This window comes from Suncus etruscus, chromosome 4, assembly GCF_024139225.1.
Source record: "Suncus etruscus isolate mSunEtr1 chromosome 4, mSunEtr1.pri.cur, whole genome shotgun sequence".
NCBI classification, from domain to species: Eukaryota; Metazoa; Chordata; class Mammalia; order Eulipotyphla; family Soricidae; genus Suncus; species Suncus etruscus.
The window spans coordinates 100,064,757-100,091,688 of NC_064851.1; the positions used below are offsets into that span (position 1 = coordinate 100,064,757).

Here is a 26,932-nt window from a genome sequence, read left to right on the forward strand (position 1 = left end):
TGTGCAAGGCAAACACTCTACAACTGTGCTATTGCTCTGGCCCCAAAATTTTTGCTTTTATGACAAAAAGCAAAATGTAAAATTAGTTCTCAGTTTTTGTGTTTAGCCACAGCCATTAGAATAATAGTATTCACCCTAAGGAAACATAGTGACCCCACCAAATTATAGTTACAAGAACTTCTTTGTACTTACTGTGCATTAATTGGAGTAAGATTTAATATAAGGGAAAGGGTGCTTATCTTACATGTGTACCACTTGAATTGGATTATTGGCATTGTCCCAGGAGCCCCAAGAGTAAGTCTTGAGTACTGCATGTTGTGACAGCAAACAACAAACAATCAAGCCAAAATCAGAATTTGCATTTATCAGAGTCAAGTTGATTCTTTACCAGGGGTTAATTCTATTTTAGATTTTTGTATTTGGTATAATTTTGAAAGTTATTTGTTGGTTTGGAAACAAAAAAATTAATGAAAATAAATGATGGGACCAGAAAGATGTATTAGGGTTGCATACTTTATGATTCTGTCTATTGTTTAATTGTCCATAACACATGATCTCCTGATTATTACAAAGTATAATCTTGGAAGCTCCTTTGGACACTACTCTAGTAACCTTGATGGTTCCTATTATTGCAGGGTCTATGCAGCACCAGATCTCCAGATCCTTGAGTCACTATTACTGATTATAAAAAATTTTATAGGAACATTAGCTTCAGATAGCAGACAAAATCTAGCTTCCTCCAATTATGAATAAAATTGTTAACTTTTAAAATGATTGTTAGGCCATTTGTTTCAAGTATCTCTCCCAAAAATATGAACAGCTAAAATATGGAAGAGTAACAGGGAACCTTAACTTCTAACATTTATTTTGTTTATATTCTATGGGAAAATGGGCAGATCTCCAAGTGAAAGTGATCTTAGAAAGTTGAGTATCATTACTGAAGCTGTGAAGTAGAATAGAGACTACTTCCATCAACTACTACTCATGCTGTTCTCACCAGTGCATAGCTAGGGCTGCTTAGATGAGGAAAATGGAACAGAACTTAAAAAAACAGAGTAAACAAGGGAAAGAGAATTATGACAGAGGACTTCAATGGTTATCTACACCTCCTTTTTCCATTTTACTATTTTTCTTTTAATTTCAGAGTAGGACTGAGAATAGGCCTTGCTCTCAGATCTTTGGAGCAAAAGTAAGGGAAACTCCAAGCTTTGATGGTGGCGTGGAGTTTAATTTGCCATGCCTTTTCTTGTTGTTATTGTTTTTCATATTCCTTTATTTATTTATTTAGTATTTATGGGATAGGACAATGCTAGATGGGAAGAATAGAGTATATTTGATAATATTCTTGAATAGTATTAAAAGACTATAGAATAGGTACTTAGAATTTGACAGCATTTTGTATTAAAACATCACAATGGTTTCAATAAAATAAAATTAAAAAATCAGATACACATTATACTGCCCATGTCTTAGTATAATGTATGTCAAAAGGGCAAATTTTCAAGTACCATTTGAGCATGCTTCATGAATTTAAGTTAACGAAGTTGATGGCATACAAGTGTTACCTCCAGCTTTAGAGAATTTGCTTTTTAGAATGATTGACACATCTATTAGGTTTCAATATCATTTGTTCACACCTAACTTATGTAGTTATCTTTAAATTTGTCCATTTGACTGGATGGCCAAATGTCAATAAGTTTCTGTTCTTATAACCTAAGCATTTAACTGTTTCTCATTACTTTGAGAGTGCTATAAAAAGACAACATTAAGTAAATTATTTTGAAGATATCAATTGCTCTCTTCTTATACAGTGTAACTTATATTTTAGGATTGCATTAATATTTATTCTAACCTTTAGTTTTGTTTAAAGAAACAGCTAGAAATTAATTTTATTATTTTGTCTCCTCTTTTCCTACAATGCTGTCAATTCAATAGAGAGACATCCAATTACAAATGCTATTGATGGAAAGAACACTTGGTGGCAGAGCCCCAGTATTAAGAATGGAATTGAATACCATTATGTGACAATTACGCTGGACTTGAAACAGGTATAGTGCTTCTCTATTTTTTTTTAAGTTTTCTTCTTAATAAAAGTTTTTACTTTAGGCACCATGATTTACAGAATTGATAATGCCAGGAATTCATTAATAAGTCATTCTAACTCCACTTTTCACTAGTGTCATTTCCCCTCAACTATTGTCCCAATGTCCCCAGCTTCTATTCTGTTCTTATATCCCCTGCTTACCATTATATACTGCATATTATAGAGTAGTTCTTATTTTCTGTTGTCTTTGGGTATTTGATGTTTCTTTAATTTTTCTTTGTATTCCAGCTATGAGAAATTCATTATATACTTATCCTTCATCTAACTAAATTCACTCAGCATGATACTATCTTTATGCATCCACAAGCACAGCATATCACATGATTTTGTATTTTTATAGCAAGTAGTAGTCTATTGTATATATATGTATATATTTACATATATAGCATATATATGTATATATATGTTTTGTCATTTCTTTAAAAAATCATCATTTTTGGACATGGGTTGTTTCCAGAATTTGTCTATTGTGAATAGTTTTGTGACATAGAAAAATTTGGGGCAATTAAAATAAATGCCAAAAGGAGAAATTGTAGGATTATATGGAAGATCAATTGCTAATTTTATGAAAAGGATCTATGTTGTTTCTCAAAAGATCGGACCAATTGACATGAACATCAGAAGTAGGTGAGATACACATTTCCTACTCATCCATGCCTACAGTTGTTTTTGTTCTTTGTAATGTGTGCCAATTTCACTGTTGTAAGATATCATTGTTTTGATTTGCATTTTTCTTATAAGTAATATAGAGAATTTTTAAAAAATATATCTTTGGTCATCTCTATGCCTTCTCTGAGCAAGTCTTTATTTATTTCTTCACCACCATTTTTTGATGAGATTTTTTTTTCTTCTCATAAAATTCTTCTAGTGCTTTATATATCTTAGATGTCAATCCTTTGCCAGGTGAATGGTGGACAAATATTTTCTCCTAGTCTGTGAGGTATTTATATTTTTTTATCCAAGTCATAATTTGGATGGGGATCAAATCCAGTAGTACTCAGGTCTTAGTTCTGACTCTGCTCAGAAATCACTTTAGTGAGCTCAGGGTCCATATTTGGAGCTGCACATATCCCCAGGTCAACGTATGCAAGATAATTGCTCTACTATCTAGCTTCATCATTATTTATTTTGTGGTGCAGAAACTCTTCAGTTTGATGTATCCCCATTGGTTTATCTTTGATTTCATTAGATAGGCTAATGACATTGACTCATTCAAACTATTTCTAGATTCAATGTTATGAAGTGTTATTTCTATTTACCTTAATATAATTATGGATTCAGGTCTTTAATCTAATGACTTTTGTTCATGCTGTTAAAAAGAGATCTGAAATTGGGGCAGGAGAGATAGCATGGAGGTAGGGTGTTTGCCTTGCATGCAGAAGGACAATGGTTCAAATCCCAGCATCCCATATGGTTCTCCCCCAGCCCCCGAGTCTGCCAGGAGCAATTTCTGAGTGTAGAGCCAGGAGTAACCCCTGAGCGCTGCCGAGTGTGACACAAACACACACACAAACACACACACACACACACGAGAGAGAGAGAGAGAGAGAGAGAGAGAGAGAGAGAGAGAGAGATATCTAAAATCTTTTATTTGTATGTGACCAACCAATTATCCCAACACCATTTGTTGAAGAGTTTTCCTTACTCTATACTTTTTTCTTGTTTTGCAAACATTAACTTTCCAGATACCTGAGAATATATTTCTTGGCTCTCAATTCTGAGATTTATATTTAACTGCACTATTGAGCTATAGTTACCAAACCTATATCTTATAGTACAAATTAAAATTGGTGAAGGAGAAGCTTCCTATATTTCCTTAAAGATTGTTTTGGGGAAACAAGCAGAATTGTGGGGGTAAGTTCAACAGCATATTTCTATGTGCTTAAGAAATATCATGGATATTTTTATATGTTCTGCATAAATCTGTTAGGAACTTTAGGCAAGATTGTTATTTTGATAGTATTAATAATTACAATTCACAAACAGGAAATGTGTTTTAATCAAAAATTGAAAAGCAAGCTATCTTTATCAATAAATTTTGAAATTTTGTCTTTTATTTCTAATAGACAACTATAACCTTAGTGGCATATGAGAATTTAATGAGAACCTACCTGGCTTTTTGATTCGTTAGAATTAAAAAGGACTTAAAATATGGATTAATATTACTTTATGTAAAATGTGAATACCATTTTAAATTTTAAAAAGACAGAATTTTCCTGGTATGTTTTCTGAGCAGGTTCTGTATAACATCAGGGCACAAGAGTAAATCACCTTTTATTATTTAGAAATGTGTAAATTGTGACAGTTGATTGTCAAATTAAACTTGGGTATTAATTGAAGTAACATCTTATAGTTGCAGAAAATTATTATTTGGAATTTGTGTTTGAAATTGGTTCCCTTTTTTTTTTACACTTTTTTATATATGCAGGTGAAACTGACTTTATAAAGAATTACCATCGCCCAAATTAAGCTTTTAAATAAAATGTAATTTAGAAAAAATATTCTAATATTCTATTATTATTTCTAACACAAAAACTTATTTACTTGCCTAGATGATAAAAGTTGAGTCATTTGAACTTAGTTGACCTCTTTGACTCAGCTTTTCTTTCTCTCCTCTGGAATCAGATAAGAAAAATGCTTAGCCACTCTTGCCTGGTCCAATGGAAATAGAGCAACAAGGTTATGTGAGGTTATTATAAGGGAGAAGGCCAAGATAGGTAATTACTGATACTATATACAGTTCAGATTCTGTTTCTTAGTTGACCAGAATGGAGATCAGTATTTGCCAATATTGAAGTTAAAGTCGTTCATATTATGCAGATATGTTATAAAATAGATATTTGCACATTTAGGTACCTCCACAAACAATTTACTTTCAGAAAACAATTCACTTTGTACTAAATATCCAAGAACTAGAAAATACATTGAACAAGAATTATGATTTTATAACTACAGACATCAACTTATGCCTTTTCTCTTTATTAAATAATTGTTTTTTGGGTCACACCTGAGGATACTAAGCACTTACATGCTCTGCACTTAGGGATCACTTTTCAAGATGCTTAGGAAATTCTATGCAGTTTTAGAGATTGGATTGGTGCTAACTCTATCTAAACTAAGAACCTTAATCCCCATACTTTCTCTTCAGACCTTTTTCTTTTCTTTATATATTTTAATTAGCATTATATAAAGAGTTTTAGTAAAATATGTTAATAATTTTAAATGAAAGTTATGTCTAAAAGGGAGATTGAATGAACTCTACTATGCAATTATTGCCATTACTTCAAAATCCATGTGAATAGCATGGAAGAAAAGTTTCCTAGAATTTTACATTACTATAGTGACAGAAATTTTCTATGATAATAAATCATAAAATTCAAAACATTATTTTAATAATTCATGTTTTTAATTAAAAAAAGAGGTGATCAAGTTTTTAATCTTTCAGGGAGGCTATTATAATTTTTTTCATACTTTATTTTCACTCTCCTTTATATTAAGGGATTCTGTTGTTCTATAGCTTAGAGAAAATTATTGCATATACTGTTTAGAATAAAATGGAGATTTATTTAATAATAAAAATAATTAAAATATTAATTTCAAGAGATAGGATTATTTATATATTCTTATATATTATATATTTTATATATTAATCTATATACCTATTAATTTAATGTATAATTATCTAATAGTGGGGATAAGTAATAAATATAGAATGTATTAAAAAACTTTACATTCATTGGCAAAATGATGCCATTCATATGGTGACCTGTAATCACTTCCAGTCACTTCAAAACACTTCATATGACTTAAAGCAGCCCAGGTTTAATATATTTTTCAACAAAGTCTATTTTATGTATAGATTTTTTTCTGTAGAGAAATCCCCTCAAAAGCATTAGCCTATGACATGTTGAGCTATTGTTTATTACTATGTGGTTCCTGTAGATTGTGAGTTCTATTTTGTAGTGGTGTCCTTAATCAAAGAGCTCATATTTGCCAATACCCTGAGGCCACTCCCCATGATACTTGACTAACTGAACTAGAGTTCAATGATAATGCCTGAGTATATGGTACTGCTTGGGTCCTGAGCTGTTAGGTAGCCTTTGCTGTGATTGGAGGCCTCCAGCACTACAACAGGCAATACTTGGAAGGTCATATTGTGTCAGGAATCAAACAGGTTTTATTATCTATTTGCACCAAACTACGAGTTCTAAAAAAAAGAGACCTCTTACTGTTGCTGGTTTGTAGGTTGTTTTTTTTTTTTTTTTTTTTTTTTTTTTGAGAGGGTTTACCATGTAGTTCAGAATGTTCAGGATTTACTTCTGTCTTTGTACCTAATAGGGCTCAAGGGAAATATATGGGTACTGGGGGTTGAACCCCTGGTCTAGTGTGTGCAAGGCAATTGCTTTACCTGATGTACTCTTGCTCTAACCCTGAGATTTCTTGCTGCTTCTGTCCATCATAGGGCTGAACATTTAGCAGCAACCTATCAGAAAATCTATAGCCACTTTTTAAATCACTAGTATTTCCCCCCTCTTGGTATATTTTAGGTCATTGCTAAATGAATACATGTAAAACAAAGTCTCATAGAATTATAATTATAATTATAATCTTCATGTACAAAATGCTTTTTACCTGAATACATCTTTCTTAAAATAGTAGAATATAATTAAAATATCAGTTCTTTACTTGCTTTAGTGTTTTTAGATCATTGATTCAATGTCACAAATAAAATTTGTAGTTAATTAAAAAAGAATATTTTCTCCCCTTAAATGTATCTCTGCTGACCTTTTAATCATTAATAAAGGTGACTTGTCTTTATTGTGCAGAACATTACATGTAATTGTTTCTCCTTCAGTCTACTCTCAGAATGTCATTCACATTGAACTTAGTACAAAATTAGATCATATCATTGCAGCTCTTCAGAAAATTCCTTACACTCAATGGAACAAGAATCTCAGTACACAGGACTTGCCTTGTCTGTCTTCTTATCTCTAATTTTATCTTCCCCTCCAGTTGCTCCAGTTTACTCTCTCACTGGTCTTCAAGAAGTGGGAGCCTCCTGGCTCAGAATCTTTGTCCTTGCTCTTTCTTCTTTCTGTAGTGTTTTCCTCACATTTGGGCTTTATTTAAGTGTTACTCTCCCAGCAAGAAATTCTTAAACTCTCCTTATAATTCTATTTAATATTACAATACCCTCCCAATTTGTGATCCATTTTCCTGCTTTATTTTGTGATAAAATATATTACTTAAGTAATAATATATCATATTAAAGGATGAATAAACAAGATTACATTTATAAATGCAATGATCATGAAAATGGGGTTATAATCTGCTATTTTTATATATTTGCCACAACTTGAGAATTTAACACTTAGTCCACATACAATACCTCCTGCAACTAAAGGCTTGGAGCCTTAAGTATGAAGGCCTGTGGTTTAAAGTAGGAGGCTTGTAAACGAATGATGCAATATTACTCTAATTAAAATATTAAAAATAGATTTCAGACTTCTTCATTTAATCATTAAAACACATTAAAGTTCTTAGTTATGTACCTGATATTAAGATTTTTCTTCATTGAGGACTATCCTAACAATGTGAAAAAATGAGGGAAGTAGAAAGCCTGTCTTGAGTACAGATGTGGGTGGGGTGGGAAGGAGGGAGATCTGGGACATTGGTGGTGGGAATGTTGCACTGGTGAAGGGGGCTGTTCTTTACATGACTGAAATCATACAATTGCAATCATATTTGTAATCACGGTATTTAAATAAAGATAGAAAAAATAATATTTTTATTTAAGCATATGATTACAAACATGTTTTAAGTTGAGTTTTAGTTATAAAAAAGAGTTTTATAACAAGGACACCTTAAAGCCATGCATGTATAAAAATTATTAATATAAAATAATGGTGTTTACTAAATAGTTATCTTAGGCTTTATGATAAGTATATGCCTTTAAGCTTCATAAATGACCGAAAGTGTAAAAACATCAGACTATTTTTGGATGAAAATAATTAAGATTTGAGGAAACTAAGTGACTGTAAACTTCATTTAGTTAATTTTGAATTATTCTAGAAGAAGCCAAGATTGTTAAAAAAAAGATTTTTCTTTTCCAGCATGGTTAAACACTTACTTTGGATTTTACCCTTTTAGCTATGTGCAACTTCTAAAATACCTGTTTATATTTTTGTTCTTTTGAATTAATTTTTGCATGAAAATTTTTCTCTTGAACCTTCCTGTTTTTAGAAGTAAGATAATCTCTTGGCAGCAGAATCTAAGGGCTCCATATTTCTGTGGCACACAATGCTCAATTTCTGACTAACACACATCTCAAAATAACACTAATTCAAATGTATATATTTTTTATACTGTGAGACTATGACAGCTGTCACAGACCAATTGGTCATGACACATGGAATCGTGGGGGCTGGAGAATGGGAAAAGGAGGCCAAGGAGTCAAATTGGGTTCAGGCTCTGTTCTGTTTATTCAAAGCAAAAAGGTGGAATATTTATACTCAATTTCTTGACAAATCATAAAGCTAATTTACCAAAAAAAAAAAGGCACAGGAGCAAATTGTTCAAGGCATATTTCAGACACAGGATAGTTTCACTTTTCTTGATACATTTTTTTATTTAAACAACTTTATTACATACATGATTGTGTTTGGGTTTCAGTCATGTAAAGAACACCACCATCACCAGTGCAACATTCCCATCACCAATGTCCCAAATCTCCCTCCTCCACACCCAAGTCCAGCCTGTACTCTAGACAGGCTTTCTATTTCCCTTGTACAAATCTCATTATTAGGATAGTTCAAAACGTAGTTATTTCTCTAACTAAACTCATCCCTGTTTGTGGAGAGCTTCAAGAGGTGAGCTGTAACTTCCAGTTCTTTTCTTTTTTGTGTCTGAAAGTTATTATTGCAAGAATATCTTTCATTTTTCTTAAAACCCATAGATGAGTGAGACCATTCTGCGTCTTTCTCTCTCTCTCTGACTTATTTCACTCAGCATAATAGATTCCATGTACATCCATATATAGGAAAATTTCATGACTTCATCTCTCCTGACAGCTGCTTAATATTCTATTGTGTATATGTACCACTGTTTCTTTAGCCATTCATCTGTGGAAGAGTATCTTGTCTGTTTCCAGAGTCGTGCTATGGTAAATAGTGCTGCAATGAATATAGGTGTAAGGAAGGGATTTTTTGTATTGTATTTTTGTGTTCCTAGGGTATATTCATAGGAGTGGTATAGCTGGGTCGTATGGGAGCTAAATTTCCAGTGTTTGGAGGAATCTCTATATTGCTTTCCATAAAGGTTGAACTAGTCGTCATTCCCACCAGCAGTGGATAAGAGTTCCTTTCTCTCCACATCCCCGCCAACACTGCTTGTTCTCATTCTTTGTGATGTGTGCCAATCTCTGGGGTGTGAGGTGGTATCTCATAGTTGTTTTGATTTGCATCTCCCTGATGATTAGTGATGTGGAGCATTTCTTCATGTGTCTTTTGGCCATTTGTATTTCTTCTTTGTCAAAGTGTCTGTTCATTTCTTCTCCCCATTTTTTGATGGGATTAGATGTTTTTTTCCTTGTAAATTTGTGTCAGTGTCTTGTATATTTTGGAGATTAGTCCATTGTCTGATGGGTATTGGGTGAATAGTTTCTCCCACTCAGTGGGGGGCTCTTGTATCCTGGGTGCTATTTCTTTTGAGGTGCAGAAGCTTCTCAGTTTAATATATTCCCATCTGTTAATTTCTGCTTTCACTTGCTTGGAGAGTGCAGTTTCCTCCCTGAAGATGCCTTTAGTCTCAATGTCCTGGAGTGTTTTACCTATGTGTTGTTCTATATATCTTATGGTGTTGGGTCTGATATCAAGGTCTTTCATCCATTTGGATTTAACCTTCGTACATGATGTTAGCTGGGGGTCTAAGTTCAATTTTTTGCAAGTGGCTAGCCAGTTGTGCCAACACCACTTGTTGAAAAGGCTTTCCCTGCTCCATTTAGGATTTCTTGCTCCTTTATCAAAAATTAGGTGATTGTATGTCTGGGGAACATTCTCTGAGTATTCAAGCCTATTCCACTGATCTGAGGGCCTGTCCTTATTCCAATACCATGCTGTTTTGATAACTATTGCTTTGTAGTAAAGTTTAAACTTGGGGAAAGTAATTCCTCCCATATTCTTTTTCCCAATGATTTAGCTATTCTAGGGTGTTTATTGTTCCAAATGAATTTCAAACGTACCTGATCTACTTCTTTGAAGAATGTCATGGGTATCTTTAGAGGGATCTCATTAAATCTGTACAATGCTTTGGGGCAGGGGTCTTCAAACTATGGCCTGCGGGCCACATTTTGTATTTATTTCCATTTTGTTTCTTCACTTCTAAATAAGATATATGCAGTATGCATAGAAATTTGTTCAGAATTTTTGTTTTTACAATAATCTGGCCCTCCAACAGTCTGAAGGACAGTGAACTGGCACCCTATTTAAAAAGTTTGAGGACTCCTGCTTTGGGGAGTATTGCCATTTTAATGATGTTAATCCTGCCAATCCATGAGCAGGGTATGTGCTTCCATTTCCACATGTCCTCTCTTATTTCTTGGAGTAGAGTTTTATAGTGTTCTTTGTATAGGTCCTTCACATTTTTAGTCAAGTTGATTCCAAGATATTTGAGTTTGTGTGGCACTATTGTGAATGGGATTGTTTGCTTAATGTCCATTTCTTCCTTATTACTATTGGTGTATAGAAAGGCCATTGATATTTGTGTGTTAATTTTGTAGCCTGCCACCTTGCTATATGAGTCTATTGTTTCTAGAAGCTTTTTGATAGAGTCTTTAGGGTTTTCTAAGTAGAGTATCATGTCTTCTGCAAACAGCGAGAGCTTGACTTCTTCCTTTTCTATCTGGATTTCCTTGATATCTTTTTCTTGCCTAATCACTATAGCAAGTACTTCCAGTGCTATGTTGAATAGGAATAGTGAAAGAGGACAGCCTTGTCTTGTGCCAGAATTTAGAGGAAAGGCTTTCAGTTTTTCTCCATTGAGGACAATATTTGCCTCTGGCTTGTGGTAGATGGCCCTAACTATATTGAGAAAAGTGCCTTCCATTCCCATTTTGCTGAGGGTTTTGATCAAGAATGGGTGTTGGACCTTATCAAATACTTTCTCTGTATCTATTGATATGACCATGTGATTTTTATTTTTCTTGTTGTTGATGTTGTGTATTATGTTGATTGATTTATGGATGTTAATCTAGACTTGCATTCCTGGGATGAAAACTACTTGCTCGTAGTGGGTGATCTTCTTAATGAGGCATTGGATCCTATTTGCAAGGATTTTGTTGAGGATCTTTGCATCTGTATTCATCAGCAATATTGATCTGTAATTTTCTTTTTTTGTAGCATCTCTGTCTGGTTTAGGTATCAAGCTGATGTTGGCTTCATAAAAGCTATTTGGAAATGTTCCTGTTTTTTCAATTTCATGAAAGAATCTTGCCAGGATTGGTATCAGTTACTCTTGAAAGGTTTGAAAGAATTCATTAGTAAATCAATCTGGGCCAGGGTTTTTGTTTTGGGGCAGACATTTTATTACTGTCTTAATTTCCTCAAAAGTGATGGGTGTGTTTAGATATTCTACATCCTCTTCATTCAACTATGGAAGATTGTAAGAGTCCAAAAATTTATCCATTTCTTCCAGGTTTTCATTTTTAGTGGCATACAGTTTCTCAAAGTAGTTTCTGATTACCCTTTGGATCTCTACCATATCAGTAGTGATTTCTTCTTTTTCATTCCTAATACGAGTTATCAAGTTTCTCTCTCTCTTTCTTTCTCTTTCTCACTCTCTCTTTCTTTGGTAGTTTTGCCTGTGGTCTATCAATATTGTTTATTTTTTCAAAGAAACAACTTCTGCTTTCGTTGATCTTTTGGATTGTTTTTCGTGTTTCCACTTCATTGATTTCTGCTCTCAGCTTTGTTATTTCCTTCTGTCTCCCTATTTTTGGGACCTTTTGTTGAGCACTTTCTAATTCTATGAGCTGTGTCATTAAGCTATTTCAGGTAGGCCCCTTCTTCCTTCCTGATGTGTGCTTACAAAGCCATAAATTTTTCTCTTAGTACTGCTTTTGCTGTGTCCCTAGTTTCTGATAGTTTGTGTCTCCATTGTCATTTGTTTTTAGGAAAGTTTTGATTTCTTCTTTGATTTCATCTCGGACCCACTGTTTATTCAGTATTAGGCTGTTTAACTTCCAGGTATTAAAGTTTTCTTCTGTGTTTCTTTGTAGTTCACATATAATTTCAGGGACTTGTGGTCAGCAGAGGTATCCTGCAAAATTTTTATCCTCTTGATATTATGGAGTTATGTTTTATGTGCTAGAATGTAGTCTATCCTGGAGAATGTCCCATGTACATTAGAGAAGAATGTATATCCAGGCTTCTGGGGGTAGAGTGTCCTGTATATATCTACTAGGCCTCTTTCTTCCATTTTTCTTTTCAGGTCTAGTATATTCTTGTTGGGTTTCAGTCTGATTGACCTGTCAAGTGTTGACAATGCCATGTTGAGGTCTCCCACAATTATTGTGTTGTTATTAATATTATTTTTCAGATTTGTCAACAATTGTATTAAATATTTTGCTGGCCCCTCATTCGGTGCATATGTGTTTAGGAGAGTGATTTCTTCCTGCTGTACGTATCCCTTGATTAATAAAAAATGTCCATCTTTGTCCCTTACAACTTTCCTAAGTATAAAGTTTGCATTATCTGATATTAGTATGGCCACTCCAGCTTTTTTATGGGTGTTATTTGCTTGGATGATTTTCCTCCAGCCTTTTATTTTGAGTCTATGTTTGTTCTGACTATTCATGTGTATTTCTTGTAGGCAGCAGAAGGTTGGATTGATTTTTTGATCCATTTAGCCACTCTATTTCTCTTAACTGGTGCATTTAGTCCATTATCATTGAGAGAAAGAATTGTCTTGGGAGTTAGTGCCATCTTTATATTGAAATTTGGTTTGTCTGTTGGCCAGTCTTATCATAAAATAGGCCTTTCAGTTTTTCTTTTAAGAATGGTTTTGAGTCTGTAAAGTTTCTAAGCTGTTGTTTGTCTATGAAACGATGTATTGTTCCTTCAAACCTGAAATTGAGTTTTGGTGGGTGCAATATTCTAGCAAAGCATTTATTTTATTGAGTTTTGTCACTATGTCCCACCACTGCCTTCTGGCCTTGAGTGTTTTCGGTTACAGGTCTGCAGTAAATCTCAAGGATGTTCCCTTAAATGTAATTTCCCTTTTCGATCTTGCTGCTTTCAGAATTCTGTCTCTATCTGTGAGATTCGTCATTGTGACTGGGATGTGTCTTGGGGTGTTTTTTCTGGGGTCTCTTTTAGTTGGTACTCTTTGGGCATGCAGGATTTGATCGCATATATTCTTTAGCTCTGGTAGTTTCTCTTTAATAATGTTCTTGACCGTTGATTCTTCCTGGAGATTTTCTTTCTAGATCTCTGGGACTCCGATGATTCTTAAGTTGTTTCTGTTGATCTTATCATAGACTTTTATTTTCATCTGTTCCCATTCTTTGAGTAACTTTTCCATTGTTTGATAATTTGCTTTAAGGCTTTTTTCCAATTTCTTCTGCTGTATGGAACTATTATTTATCTTGTCTTCCAATGTACTAATTCTATCCTCAGCTGCTGTTAACCCATGGGAAAGCTCAGCCATGTTTTTTTTAATTCATCTACTGAGTTTTTCACACCTGATATTTGACCTGAAATTTCAGTTTCGAGTTTTTTGATTTCTCTCTTCATATTCTCTTGATTCTTATTAGTGTTCTCTTCTATACTTTCTTTGAGTTCTTTGAACATCTTCCATATTGCGACTTTAAACTCCTTATCTGAGAGACTGACTAGTTGGTTGGTCATGTTCAAGTCATCAGAGTTGCCATCGTCATTCTCTATGTCTGGCGCTGGCCTGTGTTGTTTCCCCATTGCCACACTTTTATTGTGGGTTTTTCTACATGTTGTGATTGTATTCATTGGCTAAATAATGTGCACAGCCATGAAGAAAAGTGGAGCGGCCGCACTTCTCTGGCTCTTCCCTTTCTGGGCGTGTAAACTCATCTCCAGGGAAGGCTCCAGGGAAGGCGAGCTGTGCGCAGATGAGCCACATACAGGATGAAATCGGGCCAAAAATGCAGCACAGCACAGAAGACAGGGAGATAGGGGTGCTGGCATCTGATTTCCAGTAGAGTTCAGTGGCTTCCCCTTTCTGGGCATGTAAATTCACCTCCAGGGAAGGCTCCAGGGAAGGTGAGCCATCTGCAGATGAGCCATACAAAGGTCTGAAATCAGGCCGAAAAATCAACACAGCACATAAGACAGGCAGATAGGGGTGCTGGCCTCTCAGTTCCCAGAAATCCTTTAGAACTTTAATCCTACTCTGAAATGGGTAATCCCCTCAGATGGTTGGGGCTTCCCATCCTCTTACTGACAAAGGTGAAAGAGCTTGAAGCCTCCAAAATCTTCACTGTGGTCTCCAGAGTCACCCAGAAAATTGACATTCACCTCTGAAGCAGGCAGGATCACCGGCAGGAACGCTGATGAAATCCAGTCTCAGTCAGCTGAAAACAGCATGACCGAAGATGGCTTCTGCACCCTTCTGATTCCTGGCAACAACCAGCAGGAATCAGTGTGTGTATGTCCCGACCCACCTCTGAAACAGGCAGGATCGCTGGCAGGAATGCAGATGAAATCCAGTCTCAGGCAGCTCTGAAGCAGGCAGGATCACCAGCAGGAACACTGGTGAAATCCAGTCTTGGCAGCTGAAATCGCGTGGCCCATGATGGCTTCTGCGCCATTCTGACTCCCGGCAGAAATCAGCAGGAATCAGTGTGTGTACATCCTGACCCACCTCTGAAGTAGGCAGGATCACCGGTAGGAGTGCTGATGAAATCCAGTCTCAGGCAGCTGAAAACAGCATGACCCAAGATGGCTTCTGCACCCTTCTGACCAGGATAGTCTCACTTTTAAAGTCACTTCTTGTTATCAGTTTCTCAGTAACAAGGTCAATCAGCATTGTTTTGATTTTATGCATAATGAACTGGGACCTAATGTTAACCCTTAATATGACTGCACATAGGTTAAGTACAAAGCTAGATTGAGGGTGAGTAATTTTTCTGTAAGACTCAATAAAAGTAGTAGAATCTACGCAAATGTTCCTCATAAGGTATCTTTATTTATCTGAGTAATTTGTAAGAGAAGTTCTAGAGAAGTGAGTAATAATTTTTAGATAAATATTATTTGAATCCATGTAAATGTTAAATCTGAGTAATCTTTAGAATGTCATGTCTCAATTAATATTTATGCTTCACCCTCTTTATTACTGAACACCACATGGACAAGGCAAACAAGGTTTTTCAGGGCCTGAATGCCTGTGAGTACAGGTTATTTTTTTCAAGCATCTTTTCTTATAGGTGCTACTTTTTCAAATGTCCTCCCTGTGAGTACAGACTGCTTTGAAAAAGTTCCTATTGTAGCAGACAGCTTTTACAAAACCCTCCCTTAGGCAATTAGAACCTTTTTAAATTTCCTGACTTCCTAGAACTCAGGATTTGTTCATTGGGGGATGTAGCAGACAGTGCTCACATTTACCTTTTACTTTGAGCCTCTGTGAACCCATTGATTTGTCCAATGAAATCTTGAGTGAAAATTAGAAAATCATTATATATTATACAAAGGTTGATAACTTGCACTATGTTGGTGATAGTAAAAGCAGACAGATATGTAGTTAGACTTTACAAAGTTTTTAGAAAAAATATGAGTGTTTTATCCAATAAGAATTTTACATTATAAATTTAATAAATGGTCTAAATTAATACTTTATTAAAAGATATACTCATTATTGGATATTTTGATGGGTTAAAACAGTGCTTCTCAATTATTTTCTGTCATGCCCCCCTAGGAAGAAGAAAACATTTTTCGCTTCTCCCCCTGCATGTATAAAAAAACCTTTTACCTGCAAAACAAAAATTTATAAAATAATTTGAGCTGATTGTTTAATCAGAGGTGATGTCTGGATTAATGGCTACAATGAGCACATTTTGCAATGCATAGCTTTTGGAAGCGGGTTTGGAAGCGGGTTTTGAAGCAGGACACAGCAATTCTCAGCTCCAGAGACATACAGAGACATAAACACGGGGCTTAGCTTGTTATGACAGTGTTTGCTGAGGTCAAACACGCCCCCCCTTTACTATTTAAGAAGCATTGGGTTAAAACAAACAAAAAAATTAAACTTAGAACATTCTGGAAGGTCTAAGATTGCTGAAATTATTATCTAAAATAAAACTCACCAAAGTAAGTGCTATCCTAGGCAGGAATCAGTCTGTCTAGGGTTATCAGTTTTGCATAATACATGAAGCACAAAAACGATGCATTTAAAATCCTTTCATAAATTTCGTTTTCTGATAAGCCAAACCTAGCAGAGCTTAGGTATTACTCCTGGTGGTTTTAGAAGACCTACAGGGGTACTTTGTATTATCAACTCTTTGAATACATGGCAACCACTATTTTGTTTGGTGTCTCTGTATCTATTTTATATATATATGAGGGGGTTTCTTACAATATCTTTTTTGCTATATCTGGCTTATTTTATTTAGCATTATAACAGAAAAAATTACAGGTAGGGTGCCCTATGTGCTATAATTTATTCCTAAGGTTGAATGATATTCCATTGTAGGTAATGTAACATATTTATTTGCATATTTGGCAATCCACAGACACTTGAGCTGTGCCCACTTTTTGGTTATTAAAAATAATTCAGCTGTGAACATAGGTGAATTAATAGCTATATAGAATCTGTTTCTATTTTTGTTGATATTTTTACCAGAAGTTAAATTGCTTGATTGTTATGGTAACTTTAAAGAACTGTCATTATTTTCCACATAAGCTATATTTTATAAACAAATACACAAATATCTTCTATGTTTTGTACTCATCATCCTAATGGGTGGAATGTGGTAATGGTTCAGATTGTATTTCATAGTGCTATAATAAATTATGAGATAATTTATATTGCTCTGAAAATAGAATTTTAGACCATATCCAGTTACAAATAATATCAGTATAAATTACATATGTAAAATCTGGAGGTCTCAAAACAAGCAAATACAAGCATTTTGCTCAAGTTACAAAAATATTTTAAGACTACAAGGACAATGGTAGCTCAAAGAACAATATGGTTAGCAAATCTTTATTTTTATATTTTGGTGTTTTATAATATAAAAATATCACACTATGTAATATATAAGGTTTTCATATTTAAAACAAAGACACTTATTTTATGTATTCACTGCTAATATTTGTATGCTTTGTGCACATATTCAGTGGTGCTCAGGGGTTACATCTATCTACTCATGAATTACTCCTGGAAGTGCTGGGGGATGTGAGATTTAACCTGGGTTGACCGTTAATAAGGCAAACAATAACCTATTCACTGTACTATTGATCTGGCCCTGCCAATGATGTTTGAAAATCTATTTTGTCATAATTAAATTCAAAACTAGTTCTTCCTGGTTTCAGAGTTTCTCAAAATCTTGATTGTTTAGAACCATCTATTAATTGTGCAGTCACAATATTCTAAGTCTATAGTGATATGCTTGACTATATTTTATACTTAAAATTAGATTGAGTGTTTAGATTAAATTCTTAATTGCATAATATATGTTTGAAATATAGAGAAACATAAGATTTCTTGGCAATTTATTTACTAATTTTTATTACTTTTCTAACAGCTAAGTGGACGCAGCTGGCATATAATAAATGTTCTGGAAGTTGCTATTGAATAAATGGCATAATTACTAATTAAGCCTATCTTCAATGTACTTTTTGTGCTTTTTATAAAATCACTTAATTTCCTGTCTCTAAGTCTGTATAAATTATTTTTATTTTATAGCATGAATTGAAGAATTAATCTCTTTGGCTTACCTTTTGGTTCTTTGAGTATTTTAAATATATAATAAAGTTAAAATGTAACATATTACAGCTGGAGAGATAGTACAGGGTGAAGTGTGTTTGCCTTGGCCAATCTGAGTTTAACTCAGGTCTCCCATAGTGTAACCTAGCCAGCCAGGAGTAATTTCTAAGTGCAGAGCCAGGTGTAATGCCTGAGTTACATCAGATGTGGAACTAAAACAAAAATAATTATTACTACTTCATTAAGAGCCCTCCATCAACATTTAAGAAAATGCAGCCTGACCTGAAAACAATATTTGAGGAATGAGTTTATAGTTGATACTCTAAATAATTAAAAGAAATCTCTTATTTTTAATTTGACGCTTTTGTCTATTACATGATGATAATAATCTTTGTTCCTGTTTGTTTACTGATTACATCAACTATTCAAATTCTTTTATTTCAATTACAATGTCCAATTTCTGTATTAATTTGAACCATATGCCTATCTAAAAGTACATTTTATTGAACATTTCCCTTATATATTTAGTAATATTTTTATTGTATTGTCTTATTCAGTTTATAATTAGTATTTTCAAATATTATTCTTGAGATAGATTTTATATTTTGGCCCTTCCCTATTGATTATTTTTCAAACACAACCTTGAGGTTTTTATTAGATTTATTAACAAAAATATGGCATTTTCTCACATAATCACATAGATTTTAAGACTATATATTTTCAAAAAAGGGAAAGTATGGAGAGTATATGAAACTATTTATTTGTTTATTTACTTATTTATTTATAGTTTTGGTTTTGGGGCCACACCTGGTGATACTCAGGGGTTACTCCTGAATATGCACTCAAAAATCGCTCCTGGCTTTGGGGACCATATAGGACGTGTGAGGATCAAACTGCCATCCATCCTTGGTCAGCTGTATGCAAGGCAAACACCCTACCACTGTGCCCCCACTCCTGCCCCCACAATCTTTTACTTTTAAGTATACCACTACTACTTAAAAAGAGATTCAGTGTGTTGTGGTGGTAATGATAATTGTGTGGTAAATACAATAGATGTAAAGATTGATTTTTCTCATTAGGTTTTATATATGTATGTAGATAGATAGATAGATAGATAGATAGATAGATAGATAGATAGATAGATAGATAGATAGATAGATAGATCATGCCTTTAGTGCTCAGGGATTTCTCTTGGTCTGGACTCAGGAATAACTCCTGGTGGGCTCAAGGGACCCGCTGGGGATTAAATCTAGCTTGGCCACATGCAAGGCAAATTCCCTATCCACTATATATCACTCTGTCCTTCTTTAAATAATTTTTAAATAAAGAACACTATTGTCATTAAGGTTAGGCAACTCTGGACTACCTGGGAGATAACAACGAAGATAGAGGTTGTATGGTTTTCTTCCCACCATTACAACCTCCCCAACACTGACTAGATGTAACCCCAGCTATCCAAGCACCTCTGAGTATGTCTAAGCACCAACACTATGGCAGACACCAAACACCAAGGCTCTAAGTTTCACTGTGTCCTTGAGCTCTGACATCCAGCCTGCTGTACTATGTGGTTAGACAGATATTTCCAGGAGTGTCTGCTGAATTCCCAGAACTCTGCTTGGGAGACCTAAAATATATACACTAAGATGTACACAAACATATAAATACATTCATTTAAGCTGGTAACAAGCTGTAGATAAAGTTTTATGTCTATTTTAAATGTGTTTTGTTAATTTGTATATTACATTATAAACATTTCCTCATATAATTATATAGTCTTTGACATTTAGTTGTTTACAAATCAATTTGCATATGATTTTATGTTTTTTCCAGACCTTAGAGTTGGGGAATCCTGTTGATGAAATGCAAGTGAAGCAGAACACTTAGAACAATTTAGGGACTTTATGTTATCTGAAAAATATCATTGGAACAAGCAATTTGACCTTTCATACCAAAGTAATAAAACTCTATCAATAATTAAATAAATTTGAAAATTTATTTTACCATTGGATTTACAATAACCTTTCTGCAATCTTTCCTTTTTAAAATTATAAAAGAAAATCCAACTCAGCCCAAAGAAGCCAAACCAGGTGACCGCTGTCAGGAGAAAGAAAAGTAGATAAGAGTTAGGAATCATGTAAACTTGACTACTAATTTGAAGATATTTATTCATGAGTATGATTTCTCTGTCTCTTTCAGCTAGAATCTTCTATTTTAGTTAAAACGTAGAATATATATATATTCCTGCTAATAACACAATTCTTTTATTATTATTAAAATTACATAATAGGTTCACTATAATATCTCAGTAAAAATAATGCCACGATTTTTAATATGCATTGTACTTTATAATCCCCACAACTTTATGACAGTAATGTATTAATAATTTCACTGTCCTGATGGAAAATTTAATCATAGAAAGACTGTGAACTTGTACTAGTTTGGCAGTTTATTATACAATACACTGTATTCAAATTACAACTAGAAGTTCCACTTGACTGTTTAATGGAGCATCACAAATTATTAACATTCAAAATTGAAGTCTAGGTAAATGGCTGGAGTGACAGTACAGATGGTAGGCTTTTGTCTTGTATGTTGCAGACCCTAGTATGATCTTCGGTATTCCACATGGATCCCTGGCATAGACAGAAGTAATTACTAAGTACAGAATTCTGAGCGCTACTGGATGTGTCCCAAAAACTTAAAGAAAGTCTCCATTATTTACTTCATCCAACCATGGTTCATGTCAATAATAGCAGTTCTCTTAATTTTTTGTTCAGGAAAATAAATGAATAAAACTTCTGAATCTTCTCCTTTATTTTCAGTCTCTCTTCAAGTTCCTTATTCAAGTTCTTCAACTCACTCTACTACATATATTCCAAATCTGGTCATTTCTTGTCCCGTTGCTACCCCAATTAGTATAGATATCATGTCTCAATGAGATTGCTGTTGTAGCTTTCTGCCTATTATCTGTGTATTCGCCATAAATCAGTCACGTAATGTAGTAACTTTGCACATTAGTACCATAAGTGCTAACACTTTTGTAACAATGTTACCATTATATCACCCATTTCAAATAATCCAGTGGATTTTGAAAAGCATAGATCAAGTCTACACTCTTTTTTATTTTTATTTTTTGTTTGTTTTTGGGTCACACCCGGCGGTGCACAGGGGTTACTCCTGGCTGTCTGCTCAGAAATAGCTCCTGGCAGGCACGGGGGACCATATGGGACACCGGGATTTGAATCAACCACCATTGGTCCGGGATCGGCTGCTTGCAAGGCAAATGCTGCTGTGCTATCTCTCCGGGCCCAAATCTACACTCTTTGTTATATATTTTTACTGTGTTCTTAATCTGGCCCGATATGCTTCAGCGATATTAGTTCACACAATCCATTATTTCTATTTTATTACAGCAAATTGACCTTAACATAAACCAAGTTCATTTCTGCATGAGGCTCATTACACTTGCTATTTCCACTACTTTAAATACCCTTTTGTGAGTTCTTGGCATAGCTTCATTCCTGTGTCACTAAGGTTTCTGTTTAAATGAAATTATGGTTTCTGCTTCTTATACAGTTATTTTCTATCACCTTCTATTATAGAAACTACTATTAAAATATATCATTATTTATATTGTTTGTTACACAGATATTTGCAAATGTTACACAACTTACTCTCCAAAGTATTCTGTTAGGTAATAGTCATGGTGCAAATCTTGTATTCATGACTTCAAATACAGTATCAAGCTTTCAACATGGTATCATTGAACAATAATTTTGGAATGAATATTCACAGTTTGCATGTTGGGTCTAACACACTGTTGATATATTTTCTACTTTTCTTGTAAAAATTCTTATTAGATAACAAATATGTTACCTTCACCAATGAATTTATATACATACCTAAGGTTGACACTATTATAATGTTTTTAATGTTTTAAATTTTAATGTTTGCAGAATAAACCAATATTTGAATAAGTTAATAAATTTATGTCGATCTTTATAATGTGTATGGAAGTATAACATATTACAATCTATCATGGTTATTTTAGAAAGCGGAGGTAAATTAATCATAGTGACTTTAACTGCTTACATAGCTGTCCTCATACTTCTAAATGAATGAACCACCCCATTACCCAGTGGAATATTCTCTTTTAATGCTCAAAGAGATTGCTGAGAATGTATTCTATTCGTACTAAATGTATTCTATTCATACTAATTTCATTTATGTTTAGGCTGCAAAAACTGCCTGAAGTTAATCCAGCAGCATATCTTTTACTTTAAGCATTTGATTCATGTCTAAAATGTTCTTATCAAGAAATATTTACAATTCAAATCATGACCTTACATTGGCTTGAGTTATAATTTTAAAATTTATGACTTAGATGCAAATAAAAGATGACATTAAAATCTTAATATTCACTATGCTTTCTTTCACTTTTTCCTACAATGATGCATGATAGTGTTTTATGCTGTTCAGATAAACAATGAATAAAATCTCTTACACACAAAATATAAAAAGTAGTCATTCAGTAATTAGTTTCATTTACCTGCCTTTAATGGTCACTACTTGCAATGCTTTTCTTATTCTTACTACAAGCATAAATTCTGGGATAAAAAGCTGGTGTGGCCAGAGTGATACTAGAGTATCTTGCCTTCTATGTGGCCAAATTGGCCAAATTGGATTCAATTTTTAACACCCATATGGTCCTATACAACAGGTACACTGTGAGCTTAAAACTGAAAATCTCAGAGGTAGAGACTATTCAGATCTCAATCCTGCCTAAATCTTACTAGCCGCATCTGCCATCCACAACTGCCTCTTTGACAATGTCTCTGTTTCACCATTTTAATCATTGATCTTTGCAGAGACTCCAAACTGACCAAAACTCTAAGTATGCCAATATTTGGGCTGACATCACCAGGACTATTTTAGAATGAATTTGTGTACCCCCCCCAACTTCTTATACTTCCAGAAGACCTGGCAGACAAAACAATACCCCATAAATGCCTCAATCTCACCCACTGACCTTAGAATTCCTAGACAATGTGGTAACTCTGTGGTAATACTGTCATCCCAGTAGGAACATATCAATGTAGATATTTATGTGGATTCAAAGTCACCTATTATTCAGAAACAAGACGAATAACAGAAAAATAAGCTAGTAAAAATATTTTAGTAAGTCTTCAGCTAATGACTTAATGACCTCATTGTGGGATACAATAATTTTCACAAATTTTTATTTTTGTACATTTTAAAATAATTTTATCAACACATAAACAAGCAAAAAATAAATAAAATAATGGAAGTTATGGGTTATATGATATTTGTATTTTTAATTTTGTGAGAAAGGCAGTCCTTCCAAGTTGTGCCTAGGTGGTCCACTAGCCCATTCAGTGATTCTCTGCCAATTTAACTGTCAGATATACACACAGGCCCATGTGATATTACTTGGACTCTGTATTGCTGATAATACCCAGGTTACCCTGATTCAGATAGTGGGGTAGATCTCCAAAGCCATACACTAAGATAGTGACTCTAAGCTATTCATAATGATGCTAAGGTATTATGTAATGCTGGAAATTGAACCTATGTGTGTGCATGCTTCACATGAACCTTAGCTGATGTACCATCTCCTGGCTTCTATTTTTTTATTTTTAAGCTATCTCCATTATGATTTCCACAGATTTATGGTCCCACCAATATACTGTTACTCCAATAGTGTTATAATTCTTTTATTCTCCATCCTTCCTGAGTTGTTTATTTTAATAAAGACATTTTAATAAACCATGTTATTTTTATAATTTTGAAATTTATTTTATTCCTGTAACTGTAAATTGTATTGAGTAGTTTTCAGGACCATGTTTGTTATCTGCACATCTCAGGAGAAGATCTCCTCAGATATGCCAAGGTTTTTAAAGTTTTATTTTAAAATTTTGTTACCTGGGGTTTATTCTACGCTCTTAAGACCTGTCAGCTTGTCCTGGTGATTTTCAACCTGTGAGGTATTTGATTAAAAAAGTGAGGATCCAAACATACCTGGCATTGTTTAGCTTTGTGAAACTAATGATTACTTCTTAACACCGCAGTGATACTCAGGGCTCCCCCAACTGCACCTGACAACTGTTCAGGGACTGTGGGATGCCAGGGATCAAATCAGGTGGATACATATACATTGTCAACTGTAATACCTGTTAAGGTCTTCCATCCCTTTCACATTTAAAAAATCAAGTTGCCTGTTTCTCTTTGTTGTTCAGTTGTGGGTGATATATATATATATATTAGTCATTTTACCCTTTTGTTTTGCTCATCTTGACTGAGAAATGTTTATTTCAGTTCAGTATATTGCATTTATTGGCTCTGTGGTAGTTTCTCATACCAGAGGATAGCTTTTTAATTTGGTTCATCCCTGTTTGTTTTCTGTTTTTCTTGTTGATGGAAGCAAATTCATAAAGAAATCTCTGAGAACATTGTCAAGGTGTATATCTTTTATATCTTCTTCTAAACTTTATGACTTCGAGATCATTTTAATCAATATTGGGTGCAGTGTGAAATAATGATATAGTTTAATATTTATTGTTTTTTAACCCATTCTTCCATTTCCTTTCCTTTATTTTCCTTCCCCTTCTTTCCATCCCCTTCCATTATTTTCCCTTTCTCTCCCTTATTTCCTGCCTCCCTTACCTTTACCTCTCTCCCCTTCCTCTCTTCCCTTCACCTCTCTACTCTTGCCTTGCTTTCCCGTCTGTCCTGTCCCTACTCTAACTTCCCTTCCCTTTCTCTCCCTTCTCTTTCCTTCCTCTCCTTTCTCCTTCCCTCTCTTCCCATCTCCTTCCTTCCCTTTCTTTCCCCTCCCCTCGTTTCCCTTCATTCCTGTCTCCTCTCATCTAGTTCCTCCCCTCCCCTCCTCTCATCAGTAATTATGGGTATCCAGGTTTCTCCAACCCCTATTTTAGTCCTACTTCTCCACTGTATGGTCACAAGTCCTTTTTCATATGTTAACTGTCCATATATTTGTGATTTATTTCTAGACTCTCAATTTATGTTCCATTGATCTGCATTTCTATTCCACTAAATTTACAATGTTAGAATTTTCTTTTAATGATATTTGTTTTTCTATTTGCTATTGAGTAATAGCACTGAAACTTTTCAAGAACCTTAAAGATCATGTAGGCTTTTGAAATAAAGGTTTCCTCAGTTATGCTACTTGGATCTCTCTGACAGTAACTCTCAGTCAGACCAATTTGAATTCCTGCAACAGCAATATTCTGAAGATTCTTTTTTTTTTAATTTTTAATTTTTAACTATGAGAACAAAGATGCAAAGAAAGAGGACAAGGTTAAGTTACAGTGGAAGGACGATCACCCATAACATAATTCTCAGAAGTCCCCTTGCTGATATCTTAACTTTGAAATTTCAGCCAAAGAACATTAAGATAAATAAGACAGAATCCATGTACAATTACTTTGTCCCTCAAGTCCACAGATTGTAACATATTATAATATTTCTTAACAGCACACAAGGCAATCTAAAGCCATAAAACTTATGTAACTCCTTAAACATTACAGACATAGTATTTTTCTACATTTCCATGTACATGCATATTAGCTTAAGTTAACCTCAAATTTTAAGTGTTTGTTTTTTTTTAAGGATTAGAGTCAAAGGAGCACAGTAAAAATGGTGTTAGAGTGGCAATTGTTGTTTGCATAGGCCCACCAAAATATGAGGGACATGGAAAGGAATAACCTTGGCCTAAATACAAAGAGACCTGACCCGTGAAGTTTCCTGACATAAGACCAACTCTAGGCTCCAGGCAAGCTAGATCGTCCAAGCTATATCGTCTGAAGATTCTATGGCCATCAGTGGTAGGAAATATACTAGGTATAAAATTTTGGGCCTCACACATGTCAGGTATGCATTGTATCCTTGTCTGTGATCTCTTCAGTTTCTTGATACAATTTTCTGGCTTGGGTGTCACAGTGAGACAGAGATTGACTCAATATTAATGAAATACTATTTCTGTTTTTCCAAATGTACTTTCTTTAATATTTGTGTGTAAGCAATGGAAACATTCAGCTGTTTTATTGAATAGCAATTTCAGAATTAGAATTCAATGACAAAATTTTGTCATATTTTCAGCTGAAAAGGCATGTAATGTTTTCTAGAGAAAATGTTTTATATACAGCAGTCTTATAAAAAGCTGAGTTTATGCTTGCCAGAAATGGTAAAACAACAAAAATATTCAAAACCACATGTTCTTTTACTGAACAATTATGGCTATGACTTTTTTTTTATGACTTTCAAACTCTATTTAGTTGAATGGGTGTTTTTTGCTTTTTCTTTTTTAAATAATTTTTATTGTGACCAAAGTGAATTATAAATTTTTCACAGTAATAGTTAAGGTACATAGTGACAATGAATCAGGGCCATTCCCACCACTAGTGTTGTCCTCCTTCCACCCCTGTTCCCAGCACTTATCCCATATCTCTCTCATTTGCCCCCAACTTCTAGTGTAATTGCTCTCCTCTGTGTTGTAGATTGAGTATCAATTCTGTTGTCCTTGACTTTGGGTTTGGTGTTTGAGTCTGGTCATTTTTTACTTCCACTCAATGTTCATATGACTGTTTGTTCCTGGTCCCCTTCATTCCCCCCCCCCTCAATTCATGAGGCAGAATAAGATGAGTCAAGTTATGTGGTTCTGTTGGGATAAAAAAGAAAAAAACCTGGGAGAATATAAATATCAATTTAAAAGAAGAAAGGGAAAAAAGGAGAAAAACAAACAAACAACTAAAAGAAAACCCAGCAACTACAAAAAAGCACCGAGCTACTAAAAAAAATCACCATCATATAATAACCATGAGAATGAAAGAAAATAAA

The 26,932-nt window shown here is 34.2% G+C and overlaps 1 protein-coding gene across 1 annotated transcript in view; it reads left to right on the forward strand.

The window, feature by feature from the left end:
• The window catches only part of LAMA2 (laminin subunit alpha 2), a 660,685-nt gene that overhangs the window by 152,010 nt on the left and 481,743 nt on the right, over window positions 1–26,932 (forward strand). The window contains exon 3 of the mRNA XM_049771159.1: window positions 1,936–2,048. Coding sequence (XP_049627116.1) covers window positions 1,936–2,048 — 113 coding nt within the window. The remainder of the gene's footprint in view (window positions 1–1,935; window positions 2,049–26,932) is intronic.